The sequence below is a fragment of the Python bivittatus genome, unplaced genomic scaffold (genome assembly GCF_059951505.1).
Source record: "Python bivittatus isolate LINGU-HERP-01145 unplaced genomic scaffold, Pbiv_v1 ctg000850_np1212, whole genome shotgun sequence".
Classification (NCBI taxonomy): domain Eukaryota; kingdom Metazoa; phylum Chordata; class Lepidosauria; order Squamata; family Pythonidae; genus Python; species Python bivittatus.
The window spans coordinates 56,358,719-56,382,706 of record NW_028277112.1 but is presented as its reverse complement, the minus strand read 5'-3'; the positions used below and the strand labels follow the sequence as shown (position 1 = coordinate 56,382,706).

The following is a 23,988-nucleotide window of genomic DNA, read 5'->3' as shown; positions in this document are numbered from 1 at the left end:
AGGATTGGGCTGAGGAATAATGGGTGACAAAATGGAGAGTTTGTTTGTGTCTAAATTTATTATCCTTTCAACTAAGAAAGTCTCATGGTGATTTACAATAAATAAATAAAACCAGAGTTAAAGCCAAAAAAAAAATAACACAAAATTATAATAAGAGTTACAAATCTATTCAGAAATATATGTTTTATAGACTTTTTAGGAAGTGAAGTAGTCAGTTCCCTCAATTCAATAGGGATTCCAGAGATGAGATGCTACCAGGAAGACTTGGCTCCAGATTGTTGTAAACAAATCTTTGGAAACTGTAGGTGAACCTCTTCAGATGATCTTGAATATGATTCTGGATTTTACTAAATTGAACCAGAACTTGTAAGACGGAGATGGTTGTGGTCAGGGGCAAGGAAGACAAAGTATGGGTACTATTTACAGTAGGGTCAAGCAAGAGGGAACTAAGTAGGCACATAGCTGCAGATCAGTCCACAGTTTGTTCCAGAGGAGTAGAAGGTAGTCCTATGTCCTATGTCCAGCTACAACAACTCTCTGAATAGCAGTAATGTGATCTATTTGATGGTGGCAATGGTGTGGAAACCATTGAGCAAACTTACAGGGTTTTTTGCCCTGGTTTATATTTTGGAAATGTCTGATACCAACATATATAAGATTATTTTTTTTAGTTTGGGACAGTGAAGAAGGCAGTAATATACTACCATATCTACTTGCATATAAGCCCATCTGCAGATAAGCAGACCCTCAATTTTTAACCAAAATACCATAAAAAATGCACCACCTGTACATAAGCCAACTCTGGAAATTTTTGTATGTTTAAATTTTCACAATTGGCTTATCTGCAGGTGGCATATTTTTCATGGTATTTTGGTTAAAAATTCGAGAGTCTGTTTATCAGTGGGTGGACTTATTTGTGAGTATAAACAGGATATCCGGGAATGTTCAAAAAGCTGAGGAAAAAATCTACTGTATATACTTGCAGATAAGCCCATCTGTGGATAAGCTAAACCCAATTTATGGGCTGTATTTTGGCACCTAAAATTCTCGGCTTATCCGCAAGTATATACAGTATGATTAATTTGGGTATAGTCTTTAGCCATAACGGTTATTGAGTCTAAGGAAAGACAGTTTCAATAAGGCTATGAAAGAATAGTTATTAAAAATAAAATTTATCATTCATCTTAGGCTCCTAACGATCAGAACGTACATTCAGGGGTTCCCTTTCTGTTGGGGCTAGTGCACTCTCACAAAATAGGTGCCATTTGAGAATGGGTTTTCCTATTTATTAATTGGCTATTATAATGAGTGAGATCAGTTACAAAAGACAACTGGTGGGATTTTCCTTCAGTACCCCCTTTTCGTCTCCAGAATGTTCCCTGCATTGAGGGCCATAAAATTGATGCTAGAAATTAGAATCTTGCTTGGCTGTTTGTCAGTTTCCTATATACTTTTTAAAAAAATTAATACTATTCAAAAATTTAATTATATACTTTTTAAAAAATATTTTTAAAAACCGATCCAAGTGGGACAGAAAGCCAAGTTGGTGCCTAGGTCCCACAGACATTTTGGAGCATTTACAACTAAATAACAATTTAGAACCAGAGCCTGAATAGGGACGATGATAAAAGCAACTTTGCAGAAGATAAACATGATCATGAGAAAAAGAGAGGCAGGATAGAACTATAAAACATACACAAAGTAAGTATGTTGTAATATCCTCAACTTTTCTATTATGCCAGTACAAAGATTTAATTGTAAGTGATATTCCAATAGAAGCAAGGACTAGAAAAGGAATCTGAGTCTTTCAAAAGTGAACACATTACTCAGCGCAAAGTTGTTAGTAACAGAAAGTGTAATTTGGGTGCCTGAAAATTGTATTAACCCTCAGAAAACCTGGGTTCCATGCGTCTGGTTGGAAGACTGACAGAAGACATGAAGCGATTCTGTCTTTTCAACATACTTTTTTATGGTAAGCAAAAAGAGAGAGAGAGAGAGCGAGGAGGTTGGAAAACACTTGAGGGTTGTAAATTGAAAACATCAGTATCTTACCCTTGTAAGATTTTGTGAATAAAGGATGCTAATTGCCCCACAAAAAAGTCTTGAATGGAGACTTTGTGTATGCTAAAACAGACAAATCTTGCTGATGTACACATCTCCCAGACCTTATTAAACTCTAATTTTATAATAACTGACAAATAACAACAGCCAAAATTACGAAGTACTCCACATCAAAGCTATCAGAATGAATCATCTGCCTAATTTTCAGAAACCATGTAATTTGATGAACTAAAGCTGATTGGATCTATTCCATTAAACAAATTTGTTTATAGGCATGTTCGGCAATTTAATTGAATAGAACAGATACCAATATATTATGTGTTCTGCTGGTAAAATCTCCCAGAAACTCCAAGCCACATTTCTAAGAGTATCTCATAAATAGCAAAGTTTAGTGAAAAATCCAATTTCAAAAAAACCTTGAAAGTTTGGGATACAGCTTCAGTAAGGAATCTGTTTAATCATCTTTGTATTTTCTAATCAATCTTTTAGCTTTTCACTTTGAAAGACCAAAAGTGGGTTTTAGTTCCAGCACAAGAAAGTAAATTCATTATTAGAGGAATTGAAAATAATGGCCCTTTATGTAAAAATGAATTTTCCAAAAAGTATTGGAACAGCTTATCATCATCTTTAATTTATTTCACATTGAATTACCTAGATTAGTTGAATTATTGATATTGTTTTATTTGGTTGAGTTAGTACTCTTGTAACTTTTTTTTAATTATTAGCTATTTTAGTCGATTTATATTTACCATAGATATTTTAACTGTTACAGATGTTTTTGTTGATTGTTTTGTAAACCACCATCAGTCTGTATTGATTCAGTGTTATCAAAATAGGATAAACAAACAAAGAAGCAAACTGTGGCTGGATTGTACTGGGAATGGGCCAAGCAGAAAGTGCCTATCTGGCCAGAGACTGGGTAATTTTGGTGAAACTCACTGACATGTATAACTTCTCATCTTGGTGGTCCTCATCCATAGTATGATCTTGCCAAGTTTATAGGCCAATTTTAAATAATAGCTTCAACTAAAGAAAGGGAGAATAAATAAAAACAAAAGGAAAGGCAAAAATCCAGATCCAGTCTCTAGGCGTTTTCTTCCAGGCATAAATAGAGGATGCCAAAAGGTTCATCACTTTGACAGCATTTTCCAAGCTCCATTCTTTGTATAACAAAAATATTCCATAAAGGCCAATAGGACATGGCAAGATAGCAGCCAAACCTGCCATTGTTCTACCAAGCTCTCCCAATTGGAAATGCAGGTGGGAAGGCACGGGAGGAATGTTCGCATGACTTCTGATTGCCACATAGCGTGCTTGCCTTTTATTTCATTATTGGTGCCAGGGGGATCAGAAGCAGCCTCTTGAAGGCACCCACCAGCTTTTCTGCCAGTCTAGATTCCTTTTGCAAGAAACCCAGACTTGCCCGCCAGCCTCCTTGCAGAATCTACCTTGTTTCTAGAGCTTAAGGGCTTCATCAGAGGCATCGGCTACTTGCTGCCAACAACATTTTTAGTCTTTTGTATTTATTGAGGCTGTGGAAACATCAAGCCAGATTTGGATGCCTATTGCTGATAACTAAAAAGTGCTATTCAAATCGACCAATGGCAGCATACAAAGAACCATCTTCCCATGTAACGTAATGGCTGATAAGAGCAAGCAGCAAATCAATTGGTCACAGTCAGATCTGCAGTGGGACCACTATCAGGAATGCTAAAAATTCAAACTTAATTTAATTATGCTCTTTCTTGATTATTTAAAACAAGGCCTAATTCAATCCACCTTTCACATCTCATAAGGAAACAGGGAGGCTGAGAAAGGGAGCACAACATTTTCACATCCCCTCTACTCAAAGGAAAGGGATAAATCCTACAGACTGAATTATCTGGCCCATCAGCTCTCCCCATCTAGCCTGTGGAACCTGAGGTGAAGCTACATTCTTACTATTCTCGACAAGGATTTCATACCTTTCAGGTGAGGAAGACATAAAGCTGGTTCCCTGAGAGACAGGGGGGAAGGCAAAGCTCCCCTTACCTACAAAGAACTGGGACAGGAGGAAAAATAACAGGCGCCCAGGATGTACCCTGTTCTCTGCTGAGAAAGACTAGTTGCCTGGGATGCCTGCAGGATGGGAGTCAGCAAGATAGTAGACAGAACACTGATTTTTCTTGCACCCTTTTTCTTGCACTGACATTGCATACACTTTCGAAAAGGGCAAGGCTTGCATTGCACCATTCTGTCCACCATTCCACCAATTTTGACATTCCACCAACAATCCTAATACTTGCCTTTCTTTGCACGAAGAGGCACGGTAGAGCTTTGAGAGGGTAGGTTGTGCCCCTGACGGCATCTAATCACAGAAAAGGTTTCAGGTCAGTCTTACGGAGTTTACTGGCCCAGCAGTATCCCCACAGCACTTCCTTTTAATCCAGGGTCTACAATCAAACCACCTCAAGTCATAAACAAGTCCAGTTATTCATAGGAAGACAGTCCACAACCTACCCAGATAAAACAACGAGGTCTATCTCCTAAAGGGATTCCATTAATATATAACAATTTACTTACAGAGGACAGCTGTCTATTAGGCACCTGCTGGCTGACAACTCTCCTTAAAGGTGCGATACTATATACCACAAGTCTGACATTTTGACCAGAAGGTACTTCTCTGATAGCAAAGTGCCTTTAAATGAATTAGCTTGGGGCTAATATCAAGAGGGAAGTGTTAGCTGGTTAGGTAAATACTCAGATAGGCAAAATACAGGAACATAAACCCAAGGCCTGCTACCACCCAAAGGAAGCACTAATGAGGCCTGAGCTTATTCAGTGATCTTAAGGAGGAAAGGCTTAAATGGCTATTCAGAGGATAACAGTAACAAACTGGGGAGTAGACAACGAACAGGCTGTTTGTGGTTCCCTCGAAGAAAGAATGTTTGGCTGGCAAATCTGAACTCTGAACAGGAGCTTTGTTATTACGGGTTGAAGATGTCCTGCCGTGTGATGTTGCAAGCCCTGCTAGCTTCCTTGATTCAGAAGCCTGCCTTTGATACAGTGAAGGCTAGAAGTGGAGTTTAGAAAACTACAGAGACTACACAGCGTCTCTGTATATCATTCATAAAATCAGACTGGAAAAGACTTGAGCACAGGAAGAAATAAGACTCCTGGCTTGCCCTACTATATCCGCAGGGTTGCTGCATAGCGATCGAGTTACAGTCATCATCAATCACTTCCTTTCCTTCAAGCTTGAGCAGAGGAAAAAGCCATCCTGTCCGGATGGTAGACAAAAAAGCAACAGAATTAAAAATGCAAGTAAGTTGGTATGCTGAGAAAGAATTCTGAAAAGGAGAAAGCTAGTTGGCACTCTTGCAACTGGAATTCATCTATAAATATGGAGTGTTTGGAAATGCTAGTCATCTTGTCAAAAGCAGGCAACTCACTTTCCTTCAGGCAGACAGATTGGTGAGGGGAAAGTTCTGCAAAGGTGCAAATAGCTGGCATTTCCAAATATTTAGAATGGATATAAATTGAACTCTGTGACCTTTGAGTAAAGCTTCATAAAATAAAAGCAAGGATAGCTCTGACTGAGTAGGGCTTTGCGCATGTTGCCTTTGCTTTATTGTACACTGCCTAGAGTCACCTTATGTGAGATGGGCAGCCATAGAAATTTGATAAATAAATACATTAAATAAATAAACCTTGCTGCCATAAAATAGTTACTGTTAAGATGGATGTGCAAGTGGATTAAGCAAGCTATTGTAGGCTAATGATTTTTCTGCAGTTGCCTGCAAAGCAAGTCTGTGGAACGAAAGACGATCCCCAACATTTACAGTCTCTGAGACCATGTTTATTTGGGGTTGATGCAGTATACTGTATGAACCCAGCCATTGTTGTTTATAAACTATATTTAATGCACTGTGTTATATGCTTATTCAGCCATTTATACTGTAGTCAACAAACCATGACTTCCATTGTTTCTGCCCATCCGGTATGTTTGGGCACAGTGGATGTGCTCCAGGTCCCTTCTATTAAAGGTTGCCATCTTGTGGACCTAGAAAGTGGGCCTTCTCTGTTGTAGACCCCATCCTCTGAACAGTATCCCCTCAGAGATATGGATGGTGTTCTCTCTCCTGGGATTCCAGAAAGCTCTTAAAAACCGGCTTTGGTCCCAGGCCTGGGGTAAATATGTTGCGGGGGAGGCTGCTGTGCTTTATTTTAATGGCTGTGCTTTGTCTTGATGGTTGTTTCTAGTCTGGGTTGTCTTGTTTTGTCTATGTTTTAAATTGTTTTAATTTAGTATTATATTTTGAAAGCTGCCCAGAGTTTGCTGGAGAATATGAAATAAATAATAAAGTGATTAAAATAAATCCTGGCGTAGCATTCAGTTGGCATTCGGCTTTCTAATGAAAAATGCTAGATGTATTCCAGATCTCAGTACTCACTGGAAAAGCTTTTTGGATTCTTGATGTAGCATGCTCAGATTTCAGTTTTTATCACAAAACTAGCCTTGTCTTTTATGGAAGATGAAAGAGAATTGTCCTTAATATACTCTAGCCCTGTAGCAGCAATGGACAATGGAGAATTTCTGATTACTATCAAGTCCTACATACAGCCCATGTACCTTAAATCTCCTAGTTTCTGAAACCAACAAATTAATGCCAGGGTTAAATATTGGCAGAGATGCCTTGGTTTGCCACTCTGTCTGACTATCACATTGGTAATCATGACTAACCAGAGTCAAATGGATTCCTTGGATCAGTAGTTTCCTTCAGAAATTAGCCTCTGTGGGCAGTAGAGAACATTCTGAACTGAAAGAATTTGCCATGGCAATCCTTGAGCCAGGGATGTGGGGTGTGTGTGTGTGTGTAAAAAAACAGCCAAAATGGTGGCTGTGGCCTTGCAATCAAAGATCTGCCCTTTTTGCAACAAATGTAAAACTGGGGTGGGTCATTGCACAGCTGCAGCCACCCCCTTGACCTTTTTGATGCCCCAGGCTCTGCATCTAAGGAGGGTTCTTAATTATCCGCATGATAGCTACAGATTTTAATTTGCCTTAAGATAGTTTTGGTATGTGTACAAAAGAGTGCATTACAAGTGGCATAAATATAACCTACATTTCTGTTATTTATACTCAGAGATAGATCTAACTAATTTTCTAATTAAAACTTATGAAATATAGAAAGCTATTAAATCCACAACAAAGGAATCTCAAATTAAAAGCTAATATTTAGGTCTATATGGAATGACTATAATATTCTTCAGGCATAAGCATCATTCAGTTCAGTACTGCTTATCCCTGACTGCATAGGATCAGGTTTTTAAAAGATGCTGAGTTTAACAAAAGATCAAAATAACTTCAGGCAGCTGCAATGCAACTTACCTTTTAACCTACAAGTGGGAAGTGGGGACCATACTGAAGAAGTCTTGTGAAAGACATCTTTGGAATCTGCTTCATTAAGGTCAACCGCACTGTGGCCTATTGCCCAAGCCTTGACCAAGGTAGAGCAGATGCACTCCGCAGAGCCTCCACATTGTCCCAGGATTGCAGTTGGCAAACTATAGGCTGGGAAACAAGACTTGGTGTGTAGAGCCAGCATTTCCAGTCCACAATTCAGAAAAACCCATGGGAGGAAAAGCATCTCATTTCTGGGGAATGAGGAACACCTGGAGTATTCAGCTGCTTTCAATAAGTGACTTGTGGGTTGTAGGCAACATTATGACAGGGGTGGCTTCAGGAGCAGATGTAAGGTTTTCACTGGGTGCGGTAGACTGTATTATTTCCAGCCTTCTCTTCTATGTTAAACACTAGTAGAACTAGAAACCTTCATTATCTCCTCCTCCTCTTGCCTGAGCAAGGATAGTCTGTCAGTTAGCAGAGACTACGTCAGATAATATCACCACTCTTGCTTTGGGGGGGAAAAAGCTGCATTTCCATGGAACATGTGTCTTCAATTGCTACATTCAGTTACTTTTTATTTGTTGGGCAAAGGGCCTGAAGGGAGAATCTATGCATGTACAGTTGAAAACACTCAGCATCTGCCAGGCACACGAGAGTCCTGATTGCATTGAGAAGCCCACATACCTTCAGTTTAATGAACAGAGGTTTTCCATAAGATCTTCTCCCTAATATGCAAAAGTTTAGGGCTGCAGCTAGCAGGGATCTATGGTGGTGTTTTTTTTAAAATTTCTGAATTGCGGATTTTGAACAAGTGAGTAGATAACTAGTTTGCTTTATAAAGCAGTCGTATGCTTTTGAGGGTTCCAGGAACTCTGCATCAGGCATACTGGTTAAAAGCTGGGGGGGGAATAGGGAAATATGACTGATCTTGGAATGCATGTCTACTAGTTTTAACACTTTTATTTGGAGAAGGAATACATTGGGTCTTACCAGATAAAAGCGATTGTTAGATTATATTGAGAGTTATCCTAAAGCTTGCTGATAAAGAGTATCGATTTGAGCAGCTGGGATTAATCTTTCCAAAAACATGAACTTCCAAATGCTTGCTTGCTTTTTCTTTCCAACAAACTTAGGACAACTCCTTGGAGTTGCTAACTCACTTCTGTACTTGATCAGAATCTAGAGATTTCATCTTATTCCAACTAAGAATGTCAACCGCAAAGATGTGGTTTCAAGATCAAGCATGTTTTGTCCTTCTTTTCATCCCTTTCTTTTTTAAATATTAGCCTTCTCATTTGATACAGAGTTCTTAGGAGTATGAAAGCTTGCAACTATTTTGAAAACCTTGCTTGGTCTAGTAGACATTTCACTCGTACATAGATTGTACAGGTAGTCCTCACTTACCAACCACAACTAGGACTGGCAACTCCATCACTAAGCAATGCGGTCATTAAGCAAGATATGTGACTGTATGGGACTTACAACCTCACTTCCACTGTGGTTGTTAAGGGAATCACTAGTGGCTGTTAAGTGAGACATCATGTGACCGCGACTTGCGATTTTACTGCCAGTTTCTCCATTCACTCTGCTTGTTGGAAACCAGTTGTGAAGTCCACAAATGGCAATCACATGACTGCGGAACACTGCAACAGTCATAAATGCCCATCGGTTGCGAAGCACCCAAATCTCCATCACATAACCATGGGGATGCTGTGACAGTTGGAAGTGCAAGGGCTAGTCGTAAAGTTACTTTTTGAGTGCTGTTGTAACTTTGAACAGTCACTAAACAGGGCAGTCATTAAGCGAGGACTGTAGTGTTTTTGCTAATGGCCATCAGAATTACCATTGTTATTTCTTCAATGGCTGCGCACCTCTGCTCAGTCCCAGCCTGCATGGAAATCCTTATCTACATGTGTTTCTTCCATCAGCAAACTCTACAAAGGTGATGCAGGCTACTGCAGTTCATATCGGGGAGAGGTGTGTAGTGCTTTGTTGCCAAAGGATGCATTTGTTTTCTTTAATACTTCCTATGGAGACCCAGAGGAGACCCAGGAACTGCTTGTTCGCACAGCCTGGGCTGAGCTGAAAACAGTGAGTCCATTTTGCCGTCCAGCTGCTGAGTCGCTGCTGTGTCACTACATCTTCCAGGAGTGCAACCCCTCCAGGATTGGACCTGCTCCAAAACCTGTTTGCAGGTAACACAAGTGAGCAAAGCAGACTTGATTCTTGACATGTCCCACATATTATATGACATTCTGTCAACGAGACTGCACTTGAGTTGTGTGGCTCAAGTGGATTTCTTTTCTTGAAAACTTGGTGACCCTAGGGAGACAGTAAAAAGAAGGTCAACTTTTGTGTACAATTATATGCCATTTCAGCATACATGTATGATGTCAGTATTATAATAGTCAGATTTCAGTGCTCAGTGTGGTTCTGGACAAATACATGGCCTGAAGAGTAGTAATGGTTCTCTATGAGGCATAGTGATAGTTTTCAATGAGAAGTGCAGTATTTTATTGTTCATTGTATTGGCTAACCCCAAGTAAACTAGTAAGCTCCATGGTTGACTTCACCACTATCCTATACACTGTACTATAAATATGTTCATATAAGCAATTACATGAGTGCAGTTTAGGATTAATTGATATATTAATATTTGGAATTCAGGGGGTCTGCAAATGAGGACAGGCATACTGTACTTCTAATTCTATAAGTGGGCCCAAGTAATTGCACAAAACCGAACTTCTGCTCTGCTGTATCAGAGTGAAAGGTCTTTTTAATTTAGCATTCAGTTTTCAGAGTTGGGTACTTAGATACCCGGGGGGGGGGGGGAACCTACAAGCAAGAAATGTGCATGATATAACTTCCCTTCCATCATTTCACATTAAAAGCCCATTTTCCTCATTAGTTCTTCCATGGCAATGATCAGAAAAGTTACATTAAATGCATTCGAAGATTTGCATGTGTTCAGGGCCTCTACCCCGTGCCACTGAAAAACATGCTTTGGGCACGTTCCTGAGTTTAGAGCTGTGTAGTGTGGGGCAAGAGTTTGTGTGGAATTAGTGGCATGTTCCTTTGGAATCTGGCCAGCACTATTTTCCACTTTTGCACCACTCAAGAGTATTGATTCCCAGATCATTCTGAAAACATTAAGCCTTCTCATATACTTTCTGGAGTAGGTTTCTCCCTTCACCCAGCAACTCTGTACACAGAGACAGTCAATCACTGCGACCACCACCTGTTAGTGGAGTAAGAAGTATAGCTTTCTGTTTAGCTTTCAAGTGCAGCTAACTTCTTGTGAATGGGTATGTTCTGCCATTGCGAAAAATAGATACACTCTGGAATTAATTCCTTCTAACTATATGCATGAATCAGATACCCAAGCAGTGGTACGGTGTTTTGATAGGGAAGCAGTCTACCCATCTTCTTTGTTGTGGATGGAATACAGTATAGCATTTATCTCTTTTATTAGTAGGCAGAATATTGATATTGAGTGGCAGCTAGACCACAGCAAGCAAGAAAGTGAAAGTATTCCCCATCGCTATCAGCTTCAAAGCTGCATTTGTTCATTTATTTATATGTTCCCAGGATGTGCTGCCCAACTCTCTGGATGGTTTACATTTTTATAGCAACGTTTGTAGCAGCAGAGATGTAGGGGAAAAAAGAAAGAAAATAGTAGTTAAAGGAGAGGGAAATAAGCAAATATGAAATTCTCTTTCATACTATCACAGTTGCATAGCAACACCCAAAGAGATGACCACTCGTGGAGACAACTCTGCCTCCTTTCTGCAAGAAGCACATTCCTGGAGGTTCCTTTTTCAGCCAGTGGGGGAACGATTGAGTTTTGTTCTTTATTGCCAAACCAGAACTTCAGGAGAAGTCTCTGACATCAGGAGAAAGTATAGAGTGGAACACATGAAGAACCTTTTTTGCTGTTGACAAAATACGTTAATGCATGCATGCAAAATGACTAAAGAAAACAAAGCCAAAAGGTGGCATGATTATACCAAAAACAGAGTCCCAGACAACATTTAAAAGGTAATTCAGACAATGTCAGTGTACAAAACAGATACTCCACTAGGTTGAAAGACATTCAGAATTAATGTTCCAGCACCAAGCTTATTTACACTATTCTGTGGCTGTGTGTTTGTATACAATCCATTGTGATTGCAATATTGTGATTGTATGGCTGACTATGCATTCCATGTTGTCTATAAAACAATGTAGAGAGCATTGCCTTGCTGTAAAGGATCTCTACTGCTTTAAGGAGTGGCTTTCGATGGAAGAAAACGCCCGCAAAGGCATTTACAAGCCTGCACTGATGTTGCTTACCTTGCCAGAGTGTAACAAGCTTCCCAGCATGCACCAGGATCCCACAGCCTGCACTAGGATCCCACATTTTGGTAAGTGGCTCAGTAAACTGCATGACTGTGCAATAAAACCTACCTGTGAAACATCCTCCCCCAGCAATCTGGCTGACCCTCACCCTTTTAGCCTTCTGGAAAGCCGTCAAGACCTGGCTCTTCATCCAGGCGCTGGAGTAGAACGAGGAGAGCCTGTGGATGGTTGCCAGGTGTTGGGGCATCCTGGGAAGATGATTGAGGTGCTGGGTTTTTAGTTTCTGGTTTTCTGGCTTTGGTAGTTTTATTGTGGTTGTGAGCTGCCCAGAGTTGTGTTCTAAGGTGGGTGGCCATACAAATCTTTTAAATAAATAAAATAAATACCCCCCCCCCCAAAGTTCTTGTGGAAATTATGGATCTGATATGAATGCTAGCTGACAGGCCTAAAGTCCTGCCCAATTTCCCTTCCCATCTGTTTCCCAACTGATTAAAAAGGCAGGATATATATTGAAACAATAAATATAATGAATAGTTGCGTGGCTAGTAGGATTCTGATTTAGCCTCTGAGTAGTCATGGGCACAATAGGGCAAGAAGCAAAAGGGTTTTGCCCTTAGGGAGAGGCATGTACCTGGCAGCTGGGGCACTTATGAAATTTTCAAACCTCCACATGCCACTGAATGTGTTTTAATCAAAATGGTGAGACTCTCTTTCACCAAGTGCTCTGGGGCCTGGAATAACAATTTAACCCACAGAAAAAAATCAGGTTAAAATGTTCATGCCATGGTGATTTATAGTTATCTGCAAATGGCTGATCGTCTAGCTGTGGATGAAAGCATAGCTATGATGATTGGTTGAAAAGTTAATATTCTTTTAATCATGTCATACTAAAAACCACAGCAACAAACCTTTCATCTCAAGATCGCTGTATAGGACCTTGATTACATCTTTTTTCTATCTTTTTTCTTTCCTTAGATCTGAAAAAAGAAGGCACAACAAGTAAGCAGTTCTCCTTAGAATCTGGCATTTTAAAACAATATATGATTTAAATATATGACGTAAAATGTGTTGGGCAATTTAGCAGGATGTGCAGAAGGGTCATTACTGTAACAGTAAGAATTTAAAATAAATTAACAGTTACAAAGAAAGAGAAAGAGTCTGAGGTTTAAGAGAGCTGTTAAAGCAGCCCCATAAATTATCTTGCTGAAAGATCTGTCAAAAAGATGCCAGTGAACCATGTTCAGTCTCCCCATCTAACCCTTGAAAGAAAACTGGTGAATTTTTCAATATTACCAGAGCAAATACAGTTTATCCACTAAGTGAAAAGTGTTCTGCTATTTGACCTGTTTGATTTTGTTTCTTTTCAGAAACTTGTTACAAGGGCAATGGGTTGACATATGAAGGTTCGGTGAATGTCACAGCCTCTGGCATTCCATGTCAGAAGTGGAGTGCGCAGGTAAGAAGACTGTTTTTCAAAGTGGAGGAAAGCTTTGGTGTAAAGTAGATTTGAACCTACATCTCCCTCTGGGAATCGTTGATAACAAATCATTTCTGGGCAAGGAAGAAGATTAGCCTTTGCATACAGGAGAAGAGAGACGGCGGCTTGTTTATGTCAAGTTTATTTGCAGATTAAAAAGGACTTTATCTTGGGAGATGAACAGCACAGTTTGAATTGCATTGCTTAGTAAGAGTCTAAAATGAGAAACACATTACTAGTGTGCCTGAGGATTTTGTTGTTTCTGTGTTATAAAATGAAATGGACTGATATTCTTGACCAAGGAGTGGATTTAGATGTGGTTCTCTTCGGCAGTTCTCACTGATTTGCTCTGTAGTTCTCTGTGCTGAAAAAAAGTACCAAAAATAGATATGGAAACAAATCAAAAATTTGGTAATAAGTGGAGAAAATAAATAAATAAATAAATAAAAAATAAAAAGTGGAGAAAACCCATTCAAATTCATATTTTCATGCAGAGCTTTCTTTTAAACAGATTAATGTGGCAGTAGAATAGACCTGGTGAATGGAAAGATATGTGAAACGTACGTCCTGAAAATAAATTGATCATTCCGTTCATATTTGTAAGTAGGGAAGGTATAGCCTAGGACTGATTCATCAACTCTGCCTTCCTGGAGCTTTCATTGTTTGCAAAATTCCGTCATGATTTATTTTTCAGAAAACAGTTACTTCTTCAAAAGGTCAATTTTTCAATGCTAAAAGAGATGAGAAAATGCTTGAAAAATGTTCACCATCTTCTCCTCTGTCTCTAGGTTCCTCACACACATAGAAAAACACCTGAGATTTTCCCAGAGCTTTTCAATGCAATCAATTACTGTCGTAATCCAGGGGGTGAAAATGCACAGCCCTGGTGTTATACAAGAGATCCTTCGATACAATGGGAATACTGCCATATACCTCAGTGTGAAGACGGTAAGGTCCCATTACAAACACTGTACAGGAAAAGGAGAGGTTTGGTGTGAATTTTACACAGTGGATCTTGTCCAAAAGCTGCAAACTCACTACTTCCAAACTTTTGATTCAGCATTACTCCATGATCTTCCGCTTCTCTTTTGAATTTGGCTGTAAACAGTAATAAAATGGCTCTGAAATGTTAAAGTCTCTTATTCTATTGGTGGCTTACCACAAGACATTAAAATGACTGGTATCAGATTAAATCTGATAATCAATGATGCTTTTTTCAGGGTGGAAGGAAAGTTAACCAATAAAGAACCATCTGTTTTTGAATTTACTAAGTTGCAAGGGTTTAATATGACTTACTGTACTGTAATTAAAATGTGTATATCACTAAATTTTAGCTATTCATTTCATATTGGTTCCATTCTTTCTTTTGAAGAACTCAGGGCAGTGTACCTGTCTGTGCCATGTACATCTTCCTAACACTCCATTAAAAGCAAAATAGTGATCAGCCAAGAATGGAACTATATTATGAAGTGAATGCAGGAGCGGATGTGCATTTGCTTTGGAGAAGATTTGGCACTTGTAAGAGGGGAGTCCTTAACACCCCTTAACTGCAGATTCTTCCTGCAAACAGTCCCATGGTATTTTAACCTCGGTTGGACATATTGCCAATTCTAAAGTCATTTGGAGATCACACGTGATGGGAGGATTAAAACAGTTATAGAAAGGTTTGATGGCTGCTTTCAGGGCTGGTGAAACACTAGGACTGTTTCAGAAGGATTGCTTGCAAACCAAATTTCTCTCCTTGAAGTGTTAGAGTGACTGTGATCTTTAGAAGGCTTGTGCAGCTGCTGGGAAGACTGTCCCCAGCTGTCAGTGCATGGATGCACATGTACAGCTGTTTTGCTGGCAATCTCCATGAAAGGTTGTCTGGGCCTTTAAAGCAGCTGCTATTTGGCTTTCCAGAGGAGGTGGCTACTTTAATGCTGCAGGGGGAGGTATTTGTTTGGGCCCATGCACTTTGCAAAGTGGCTCTGTTGAATGCTTTGTTCCACCCCATCATCATTTACAAAGCAGTCTTTACTTTTGCTGTGTGGGAATGCTATGATTTTCTCCTAAAATATTTTTCTGCACTAAAAAAAAAAAAAAAAAAAAGGAGCCTAGATCACTATTCCCTACACCTCACTGGACAGTGCTTCTGCTTCTTCAGGCTGCTTCCATACTAATTTCCATGGCAATACAATAATGTCATAAGCAACAGTGCCTCTAAAATTGAAGTCTCGTTTGTTTCTATTTTAGACTCTTTGTCACAGGGAACAACCAAGTTGAGCACAGTGCCTCCACATTTTCCTTTCTTCTCCTCTCTCTCTCCTACATACTCCATGACTGTCATCATCTCCATCATCTCCAGCTTTGCAATGCTGATCATTCTCATTATTACGGTCCTTGTTTGTTGTCGCAGACGCAAGCAATGGAAACACAAAACAAGGTAAGTGTTAGTGGGTGCAAGCAAACTCAGAAAAGTGAAGAATTGCACCAACTTTACTGAATGGAAGAGCCAGTTTGGTGTTGCAGGTAAAGTGCTGGACTAGAAACCAGAGGACAGTGAGTTCCAGTCTTCCCTTAGGTATGAAAGCCAGCTGGGTGACTTTGGGCCGGACTCTCTGTCTCGGCTCAGACTATCACACAGGGTTGCTGTTTTGGGAAAATAGGAGGAGGGAACATAATATAGGCTGGCTTGAGGTGTATAAAATAAAGAAAATAGGAGGAGGAAGGAGTATTAGTATGTTTGCCGCCTTGAGTTATTTATACAAATAATAAAGGTGTGATAAAAGATCTAAAAAAAAAACAAAGATGGCATATAAATCTAATAAATAAATTAATCAGGAACAGGGTAAATCAAACTGTGGTATCAAAGTAGCTGTAATGTAAATGCATATATATACAGTTCTCTGACTAAGCAGCAGAAATCATTTGACCAGATTGCAGTCCCAGGAGTAAATCCATTCAGGGAATCTGTTCTGTTCTGGGCTGGAGTTGAGGAATGGGAACAAGCAAAAATGTGGTTATTCAGACAAACTCCAATTTCAAAAAGAATTTTCATGGCCAGAGAGACACACACAAGAGTCATTAATAAGTTGGTCCAGAAATCAAAAGCATACCAGTCTGAGTCTAGTTGAGGTTCCAGAATCTGAAGACAAGACAGCAGACGTTAGGGTCCAGGCAGTTAAGAATCATTACATGAGGGAGGTCTGAAGGCAATTAGGATTCAGCGCATATGAGAAACTAGTCACTCATGTTCACAAACAGTTGACATTGTTTCCATCAATAATCTACTTTGAAATAAAGAACTTCATACTATGTAAATAGTAGACTGAAGCTCCTAAGCCTTTATTTTGTTGGTCTTATTAAGAGCACATCCATACAAGGTGTTTGCACTCCTCAGTTAGCCGATGTCATCCTGCATCATCTCTGTTCAGCAACTGAGTCAACTTATCATCAACAGAAAATAAATCTGTTTATGGTTTTTCCACGAGAAGTATTACACTTCTCAGTCCTTTGGGCAGCGGGCCACTTTCAATGGAGCTCTTGCATCATTCCACCTATTGGTCACATCCTCTCTGTACAGAACTTAAGCCACTATAGCTTCTTATTATCTGATGTTTTAATGAACTTAGCAGAGAAATAGCTCTTTTGTGATGTGGCTTCTTGGTAGGTTTGTAGATGATCCTGATTATAAACGCTTAGATGTTTTAAAAACCAAACCAAACAGACTGAGGATTGGGGGTGGATGGGACAGTGGTTTGCACTGTCTGTTGATTAGCTACTCAAGAGATTCCCTGGGTTTTGAGGCCAGCAGTAATGAGAAGGACCATAGGCTGAACTGAAACTAGTTCAGAGCATTTGGGCAACAACAGTAATAATGGTTACAAGTTACCTAGTCTATGGAGTCATCCTAACTTGGTAGGTCCTGTTTTTGGCCCAAGTGCTTTGCTAGGATCGGGCTCAGCTGGTGCAGAGAATTTGATGGGTTTATCAGCCTTGTCTTCCTTCAGATAAGGCTATTGATGTGGGACTATTCTGAATAATCATATATGGGGTTGTAGGCTTAAAAGAGGGAAATCCAGACTTCACCTGGATTTGCTTCACCTGGTCACTCACAGCATTAATTAGGTTTACAAATTGTGCAACTTCTGCTGTTATATATTTAAAACTTTAACAACAAATTGTGTTTTTTTGTATTGTTCTTTGTTTTTAAATGCTTTAACAATTGTAAACTGCCCAGAGTTGCTTGGAGTCAGATGGCATATAAATTTAATAAATTATTGTTCGTCACACAGCCAGTTGTTTAGACTGGATTTGGCATTTTTATCCACCTATCGAGTTGTCCTCCTCCTCCTCCTCCTCCTCCTCCTCCTCCTCCTCCTCCTCCTCCTCCTCCTCCTCTCTTTTGTTGTAATCCCCTTCTTGCTCTTTCATTAGCTTTACATGGCCAAAGATGGGGATTATGTGACCTGAAATCCTACAGAACTGGAGGAATCAGTTTAGGGAATCACAGATACAGATGCTCCTAACAGTAACTCCTGAGACAGGCTTACATACCTAAATGATGCTTTGTCAACACCTGGGAAACAAATAACTTCCTAGTTTAATTTGTGTTTTATTATAATTATAACATCCCTCTATTTTTGCATATTCCATACATCCTGTGCTGAATGGACCCTAAAATTGCGAGTCACAAAAAGTTACATGTTGATGTGATGCAAGGCTTACTCCAATTAAGACACAGATTCTTTCTCCATCCCCATTTCAGGGAATTGGCACCACCAGCCCTGACAACTCTTCCTTCTGAGCTTTTGTTGGACAGGCTCCATCCAAATCCTATGTACCAACGCATGCCTCTACTCTTGAACCCCAAATTATTCAGTTTGGAATATCCACGAAATAATATCGAATACGTGAGAGATATTGGAGAAGGTGCTTTTGGACGGGTCTTTCAAGCAAGGTAAATGAACTGCTAACCAGTCATGATTTGGCAGCTGTCATTCTGTTTAAAGTCCTGCAGAGTTAGATAAATAGACTGAAAATAGAGACTTATTTAAATGAATTACATGAAGTGAGATTACACAAGCTAATATTAGTGATATCCTCTTAAACTTCCTTCCAGTAAGAGGACTTTTCCACTTATTCCAGGCAAGCCAAGACCTTCAGTGGTGTGGTACCGTTGTGTTTAGGGGACAATTCTGACTTGGATGCATTTAGTTATAATCCCACAGGTAGCAGTTTCATCCATTGGCTCCAAATGTCTTATATTGACCAACACAAAATGTCTTATACTGAGCAGAATGACTAGTGGGGCAATATTGTCTCATTAGAGTAAAATTAATCTAAATCAGGAGTGGGCAACCCCAAACCTACAGACTGCACTCAATCCCCCAGGATCCAATTTATATTCCTCCACTCCTCAAGACAGTCCTGCTCCAATTTGGTGGCATAGTGATGTGATTTGGATTTTTTTTTCTTTCCTAAATAAGCCAACCATTCCCATTTCTACCATGAAATCCCTTAAACTTGCAGAACTGGCCAGTAATGACCAGTGAAATTCAGCTGGCACTATTTGGGGGCATTTGTGATGTTGGTGGTGGTGGTTAAAAATCTTTTTAGGAGTAGAAATGAATGTGATTTATCTTGCAAAGGTTTCCCTCTCCATTGCCATTCATAACCCCCTCAAAGTTCTGTAAATGGGTAGAAAAAATGTATCCATACACCTTTCTATGATGTCTTATGCAGCCATCCAGCTCACTGGAAAAGTTGCAGCCATTGGTTCTTGGACAGCTCTCAGCTGTGGTATAATCCAGTTTAGGTTCTTCCTTATTAGTGGCTAATCTAACCCTTGCCGAATTCTGCTTCACAATGATAGGAAGGGCTCACGCTGAAGGATCAGGAAGTAATATCGTTAGAAAGCATAGAGTTAACAAAACAGTTATCTGTGTATTCATTGTATATTGAGGAGACATTTTAAAGATAAAGCTGGAATTATTTGATCAACTTATATGGCTTGTGGAATTTCGAAGAAACTGCAAAAATCCACATCAGAGTTTATTATCCATGCTGATGTAGATACTGAAAACCTGTATCAGAATATTATATGGCCTTCTTGTTTGTACAGTGGACCAAATATGGAATAATGTGAAAAATTGTTTACCTTTTTTATAGATGTTCAGGTGGATAAGTCCAGTATCTTAAATGCAAAAGAGATCAGTTTCAAAAGAGAGTAGAATGATTTGCAATAAAAAATGATTTCTATAGGAAACCCACGTCTGCAATGTGATTGGACTTCATTCCATCACTGATATAAATTGATAACTGTGGAGTCCTTGGGGTTCTCTGAGCTTGGTTCTTTTCTTGCAAACGTTTCATTACCCGGCTAGGTAACATCTTCAGTGAAGATGCACTGAAGATGTTACCTAGCCGGGTAATGAAACTGCAAGAAAAGAACCAAGTTCAGAAAACCCCAAGGACTCCACAGTTCGACCCTGAGCTACACATATTCACCTTTATGGGTAAACTGATATCTGCCTACTCCCCAACTGATGACTGCAACATCAAGTGATAACTTGGAATCTGAAACATCCAAACTTCCTCAGCAACTGTATTTATTTAATTCATATTTATTCTATTTTAATTAATACTTATTCTTTTTACTGTAAACCATCCAGAGTCACTCTGCAGTGAGATGGGCGGTGACAAATTTGAAATATTTATATGTCAGCCCTGCCTTGCAAGGGAATGGAGTAATTTGTTTTAGGTTGATAGATGATTGAAAGGTGAATGAAGGCAGAAATTGGTACCTGAATAATGCAACATTTTCCAGTGTTAGGCTAGACAACGGGATCCTTCAGATGGAATCCTGCCCTAAAGCAGTGTTGTTGTTTAACTGCTAGAGGAATGGCTTCCATATCACCTGTATTTGGTGATAGAAGATAGAAACAGAAAACCTAATATTGTGCTGGTGCTAAGGAATATATTATATCAAATAATAAAGAAATGTTTAAAAGTAGCGAAATCATGCTATGAAGGAAGCTGTAGCCACATGAAAATGTAAATAATTCTTCCAAATTGCAGAATTTTAGTTCTGGGCTGCAGAATTCCAGATTTTTTTTTTTTTAATTTATATTTCAAATTTAGACACCGCCCATCTCACAAGGAAGTGACTCTGGGTGGTTTACAATAAATGCGACAAATAAATATTAGTTAAAATACAATAAAATAGTATAAAAATATAATAAAACCAAATACATATGTAAATAATAGTATCTTCCAAGATGCTGGTGATCGAAAAGATATTAACGTATCGGAGCATCTTCATGCTTTGGCTCTAGAAAGCCATTCACATGCCCCAATCCAAAGCCATTCATTTGCCAATGGTCCCCTGAACACATTTCACTTGAGCTTAAATATTTGCAAAGAACTGTGTTGCTGTTGGTCGCAAACTTACGCAGGCCTGCCTTGCAGCTGTGTTGCCACTCTGGGATGATTTGATTTCAGACTGGCATTTTGCCATAGGCTGGCATTTGACAATGATGTGACATTTGTCCCATCCAGCTGCACCTGTCTGGCTGCCATATGGCCAGAGCAGCTACCACAAAAACTAGAAATCTGTTTTGGAGACTAGAGCCACTGAAGAGCTCCTGTATAGTAAAACAGCCTGACATTTAAGCCAACAGCTGAGGAAGTTGACTGTATGCAGCTACTATTCCCTTCTATATACTACATGACTAGGATATCTCTTCCTCATGGGCAGACCAGATGTAAATATCTATTAACATGAGAGAGTCAGGCACAGAAATCTCCCTCCTGAGCTTTAATTGTATTCTGTTTGAAGTGTGTTCTTAATTACAAATTGCTCTGCATATTCTTTTTTTTTTTTATCATTAGCTATTTGAACTTCAGGAAGGATGTAAATAAATAGGAATACTTCGGCTGAGACCAGAGAGATACCATCCACCACGATGTGTCCCATGGTCTAAGTTAGTTTTCCTGTATAGGAATATGTATAGGAATGACATATTAGTAGTGATAGGCTGTGATTTCTTGTTATGCTCTATCACCATGCTTCTCAACCTTGGCAACTTTAAGCTGTGTGGACTTCAACTCCCAGAATTCCCCAGCCAGCCTGCTGGCTGGGGAATTCTGGAAGTTGAAGTCCACACAGCTTAAAGTTGCCAAGGTTGAGAAACACCGCTCTATCATATCCTGTGTTCTGTCATGGTGATAATAGTGGGGAATCTTCCCATCATAACTGATGGGAAGAAAATACTTTCCATGCAGTGCTAAGATAAAGATTGTGGTCTGAAATAGTATAGATATGGTGTGGGTATGATAATCTATTGTACCATTCTTGTCCTATCTGTAATTCATCCTCTTTTATTAACCCTCCTGTCCCATTTGGTCATGACAGCCTAACAGCTGATGGCTGGAAATTTTGGGAGTTGCATTTCCACAAAGGGCTCCATCCAATCTGTAACTTTTCTTTGTCTTCCTTTAGGGCTCCTGGTCTACTTCCTTTTGAGCCGTTCACAATGGTGGCTGTGAAGATGCTCAAAGAAGAAGCCTCAGCAGACATGCAGGCCGATTTTCAAAGAGAGGCAGCTCTCATGGCGGAATTCGACAATCCAAACATTGTCAAGCTTTTAGGTACCAAAACCAATCCTCTCTGTTTTCCCCTTCACATTGTAGATGTTTTAAAATATGTCTTTACAGTACTAGCTGAAGTATACAGACAGCCATCAAAGATGACTTACTGATGAAGGAGCAGCAGTACCAGAACCTGAATTTTGATCTGGGAATACTTTGGACGCATCTGGCTATTTAGCATCCTCTGCAAAATTACTTGAAATTCTTGAGAGCCTTCTTGCCCTCAACCTGATATTTCAAAGGACCCAACACTTCCCTTCTCTTCTTTTCCATCACACAGTGCATTATCTGATATTCTCTTTCTGGCCCTTTCCTTCTCTGTCACTTCACATCAAAGGCTATTGAGTGTTGCAGATGCAATCAGAATCAAAACTGATTTTCAGTAGAAGTAATACAAAATGGGCATTTTTGGAAATTGGAGGGTTTGTTGTGAGTTCCTCTGGCTGAAAGTATTGCATATATTTCAGCAATAGAAAGAGGAAAAAGAAAATAGGAAGTTGACCCTCTGCTGAAGAAATGTGTGTGTGTGTGTGTGTTTATTATCACCATATTGGATACATTAGGAAAGGCCAAAGGGTTGTGGGACTGCTGAACATCCCTTGACCCAAAACTTTCATGTGGACACTTTCTTAGATCCAGATGTTTTCACACTAAGAAATGCCTACTTTTTCTTCAAAAGATAGGGGAGGGCACCAGCAAAAATTCAAACCCAACTACTGAATGTTGATTAGAAAAGTGTATAAGTATGATCAATATTTATGCATTTCTCATTCTCCATTTTTCCTAATTTAATAACATTACTAATAGAAGATTGCATGTTCTAATGATATGTTAAACAAGGTTCATCTGCTTGATGTCCAGTGCCTTCTCTTAACTCACAAATGACAATGAGCTTGAATGATCAATGGATGAGACACACTTAGGTGATTCCTTGTTTTGTCATTCACATATTCCTGGCATCCTAAGCTAGTTACATCATTCAGTCATGGTTGATTCCATTGTTATTGGAACCTAAGATGTTTTTAAAAAGTGGGAAAGTGTTCATATTCCTGTCCCCAATCCCAGAACATCTGTGAAAACCCTGATGAACAAACCATCATTGTAGTGGGACCTATAGCTAGTGCTGTTGAGGAAAATTCATTTTGGGGCCAGTTTAATACAAAAGAAATTGCTTTTGGAATTCTTTTCAGAGGAGAAAAGCATTTTGCTGAAAATCTCAGAGAGGAAGTGTAGTGTTTTTGCACACATTTGGTTAAAGAATGTATGTGTGGAACATTTTGTCTTTCATTTTATAACATTTTTTACAGCAGCCTGCTTTTCCTGTCTTTCCTCAATTTACATTCCAGGGGAAGACCTCATAAGGCAGTGTTGTCCAAACTTGGCCACTTTGAGTGGACTTCAACTCCCAGAATTCCCCAGCCAGCCATGCTGGCTGGGGAATTCTGGGAGTTGAAGTCCACTCATCTTAAAGTGGCCAAGTTTGGACAACACTGTCATAAGGGAACTCCTGCTATGGGACTTTTTTAGACTGGATTGTGCAGGCTGCCAGGGAGGTTTCGAAAGGGGGAAAAGGCATACAACCAAAAGCAATAGCATCTTTTACCACCTGCAACATAAAAGTAAGCTCAAAGATATTGCCAAACAACCAGAGAATAATGTAGAGAAATAGAAACCTCTTTCATGGGTTGATGGAGGGAGGACAGAGAAATTGCAAGGTAGATTTTGGCACAGCATTACTTGCTGTAGTAGAGTTCAGCTGTTGTAAAAAACAGTGAATTTTTCTTGAAAATAACAAGAAAAGCCCTTGCCGAATGCACTGTCTGGTTCATACAGTCTCTGTAGTTCCTGGCCATTTGTTTTACAGATGAAATTACTCCATATCCTCTTTATCTTGCCTCCTCTTCCTCTCTCTTCTTCTTTCTCCTCCTCTTTTACCACCATCATCAAGTGGTTATTTCTGTCCTCCAAATAATGAGCCTTTAAAAGATCTGTTTTTCTTTAGAATAACTCTTCTCTCTTGAGGACTTAATTTTATGTATTTATTTACATTTAATTCTAGCCATTTATATGGCTGTCCATCCCATAGCAG

The 23,988-nt window shown here is 39.4% G+C and overlaps 1 protein-coding gene across 1 annotated transcript in view; it reads left to right on the top strand.

Moving 5' to 3' along the window:
• The window catches only part of MUSK (muscle associated receptor tyrosine kinase), a 51,925-nt gene that overhangs the window by 22,134 nt on the left and 5,803 nt on the right, over positions 1-23,988 (top strand). Inside the window, exons 9-16 of the mRNA XM_007425822.3 lie at positions 9,379-9,645; positions 11,678-11,853; positions 12,764-12,787; positions 13,156-13,244; positions 14,054-14,213; positions 15,501-15,690; positions 18,016-18,207; positions 21,751-21,899. Of these exons, the coding sequence (XP_007425884.1) occupies positions 9,379-9,645; positions 11,678-11,853; positions 12,764-12,787; positions 13,156-13,244; positions 14,054-14,213; positions 15,501-15,690; positions 18,016-18,207; positions 21,751-21,899 (1,247 nt within the window). The remainder of the gene's footprint in view (positions 1-9,378; positions 9,646-11,677; positions 11,854-12,763; positions 12,788-13,155; positions 13,245-14,053; positions 14,214-15,500; positions 15,691-18,015; positions 18,208-21,750; positions 21,900-23,988) is intronic.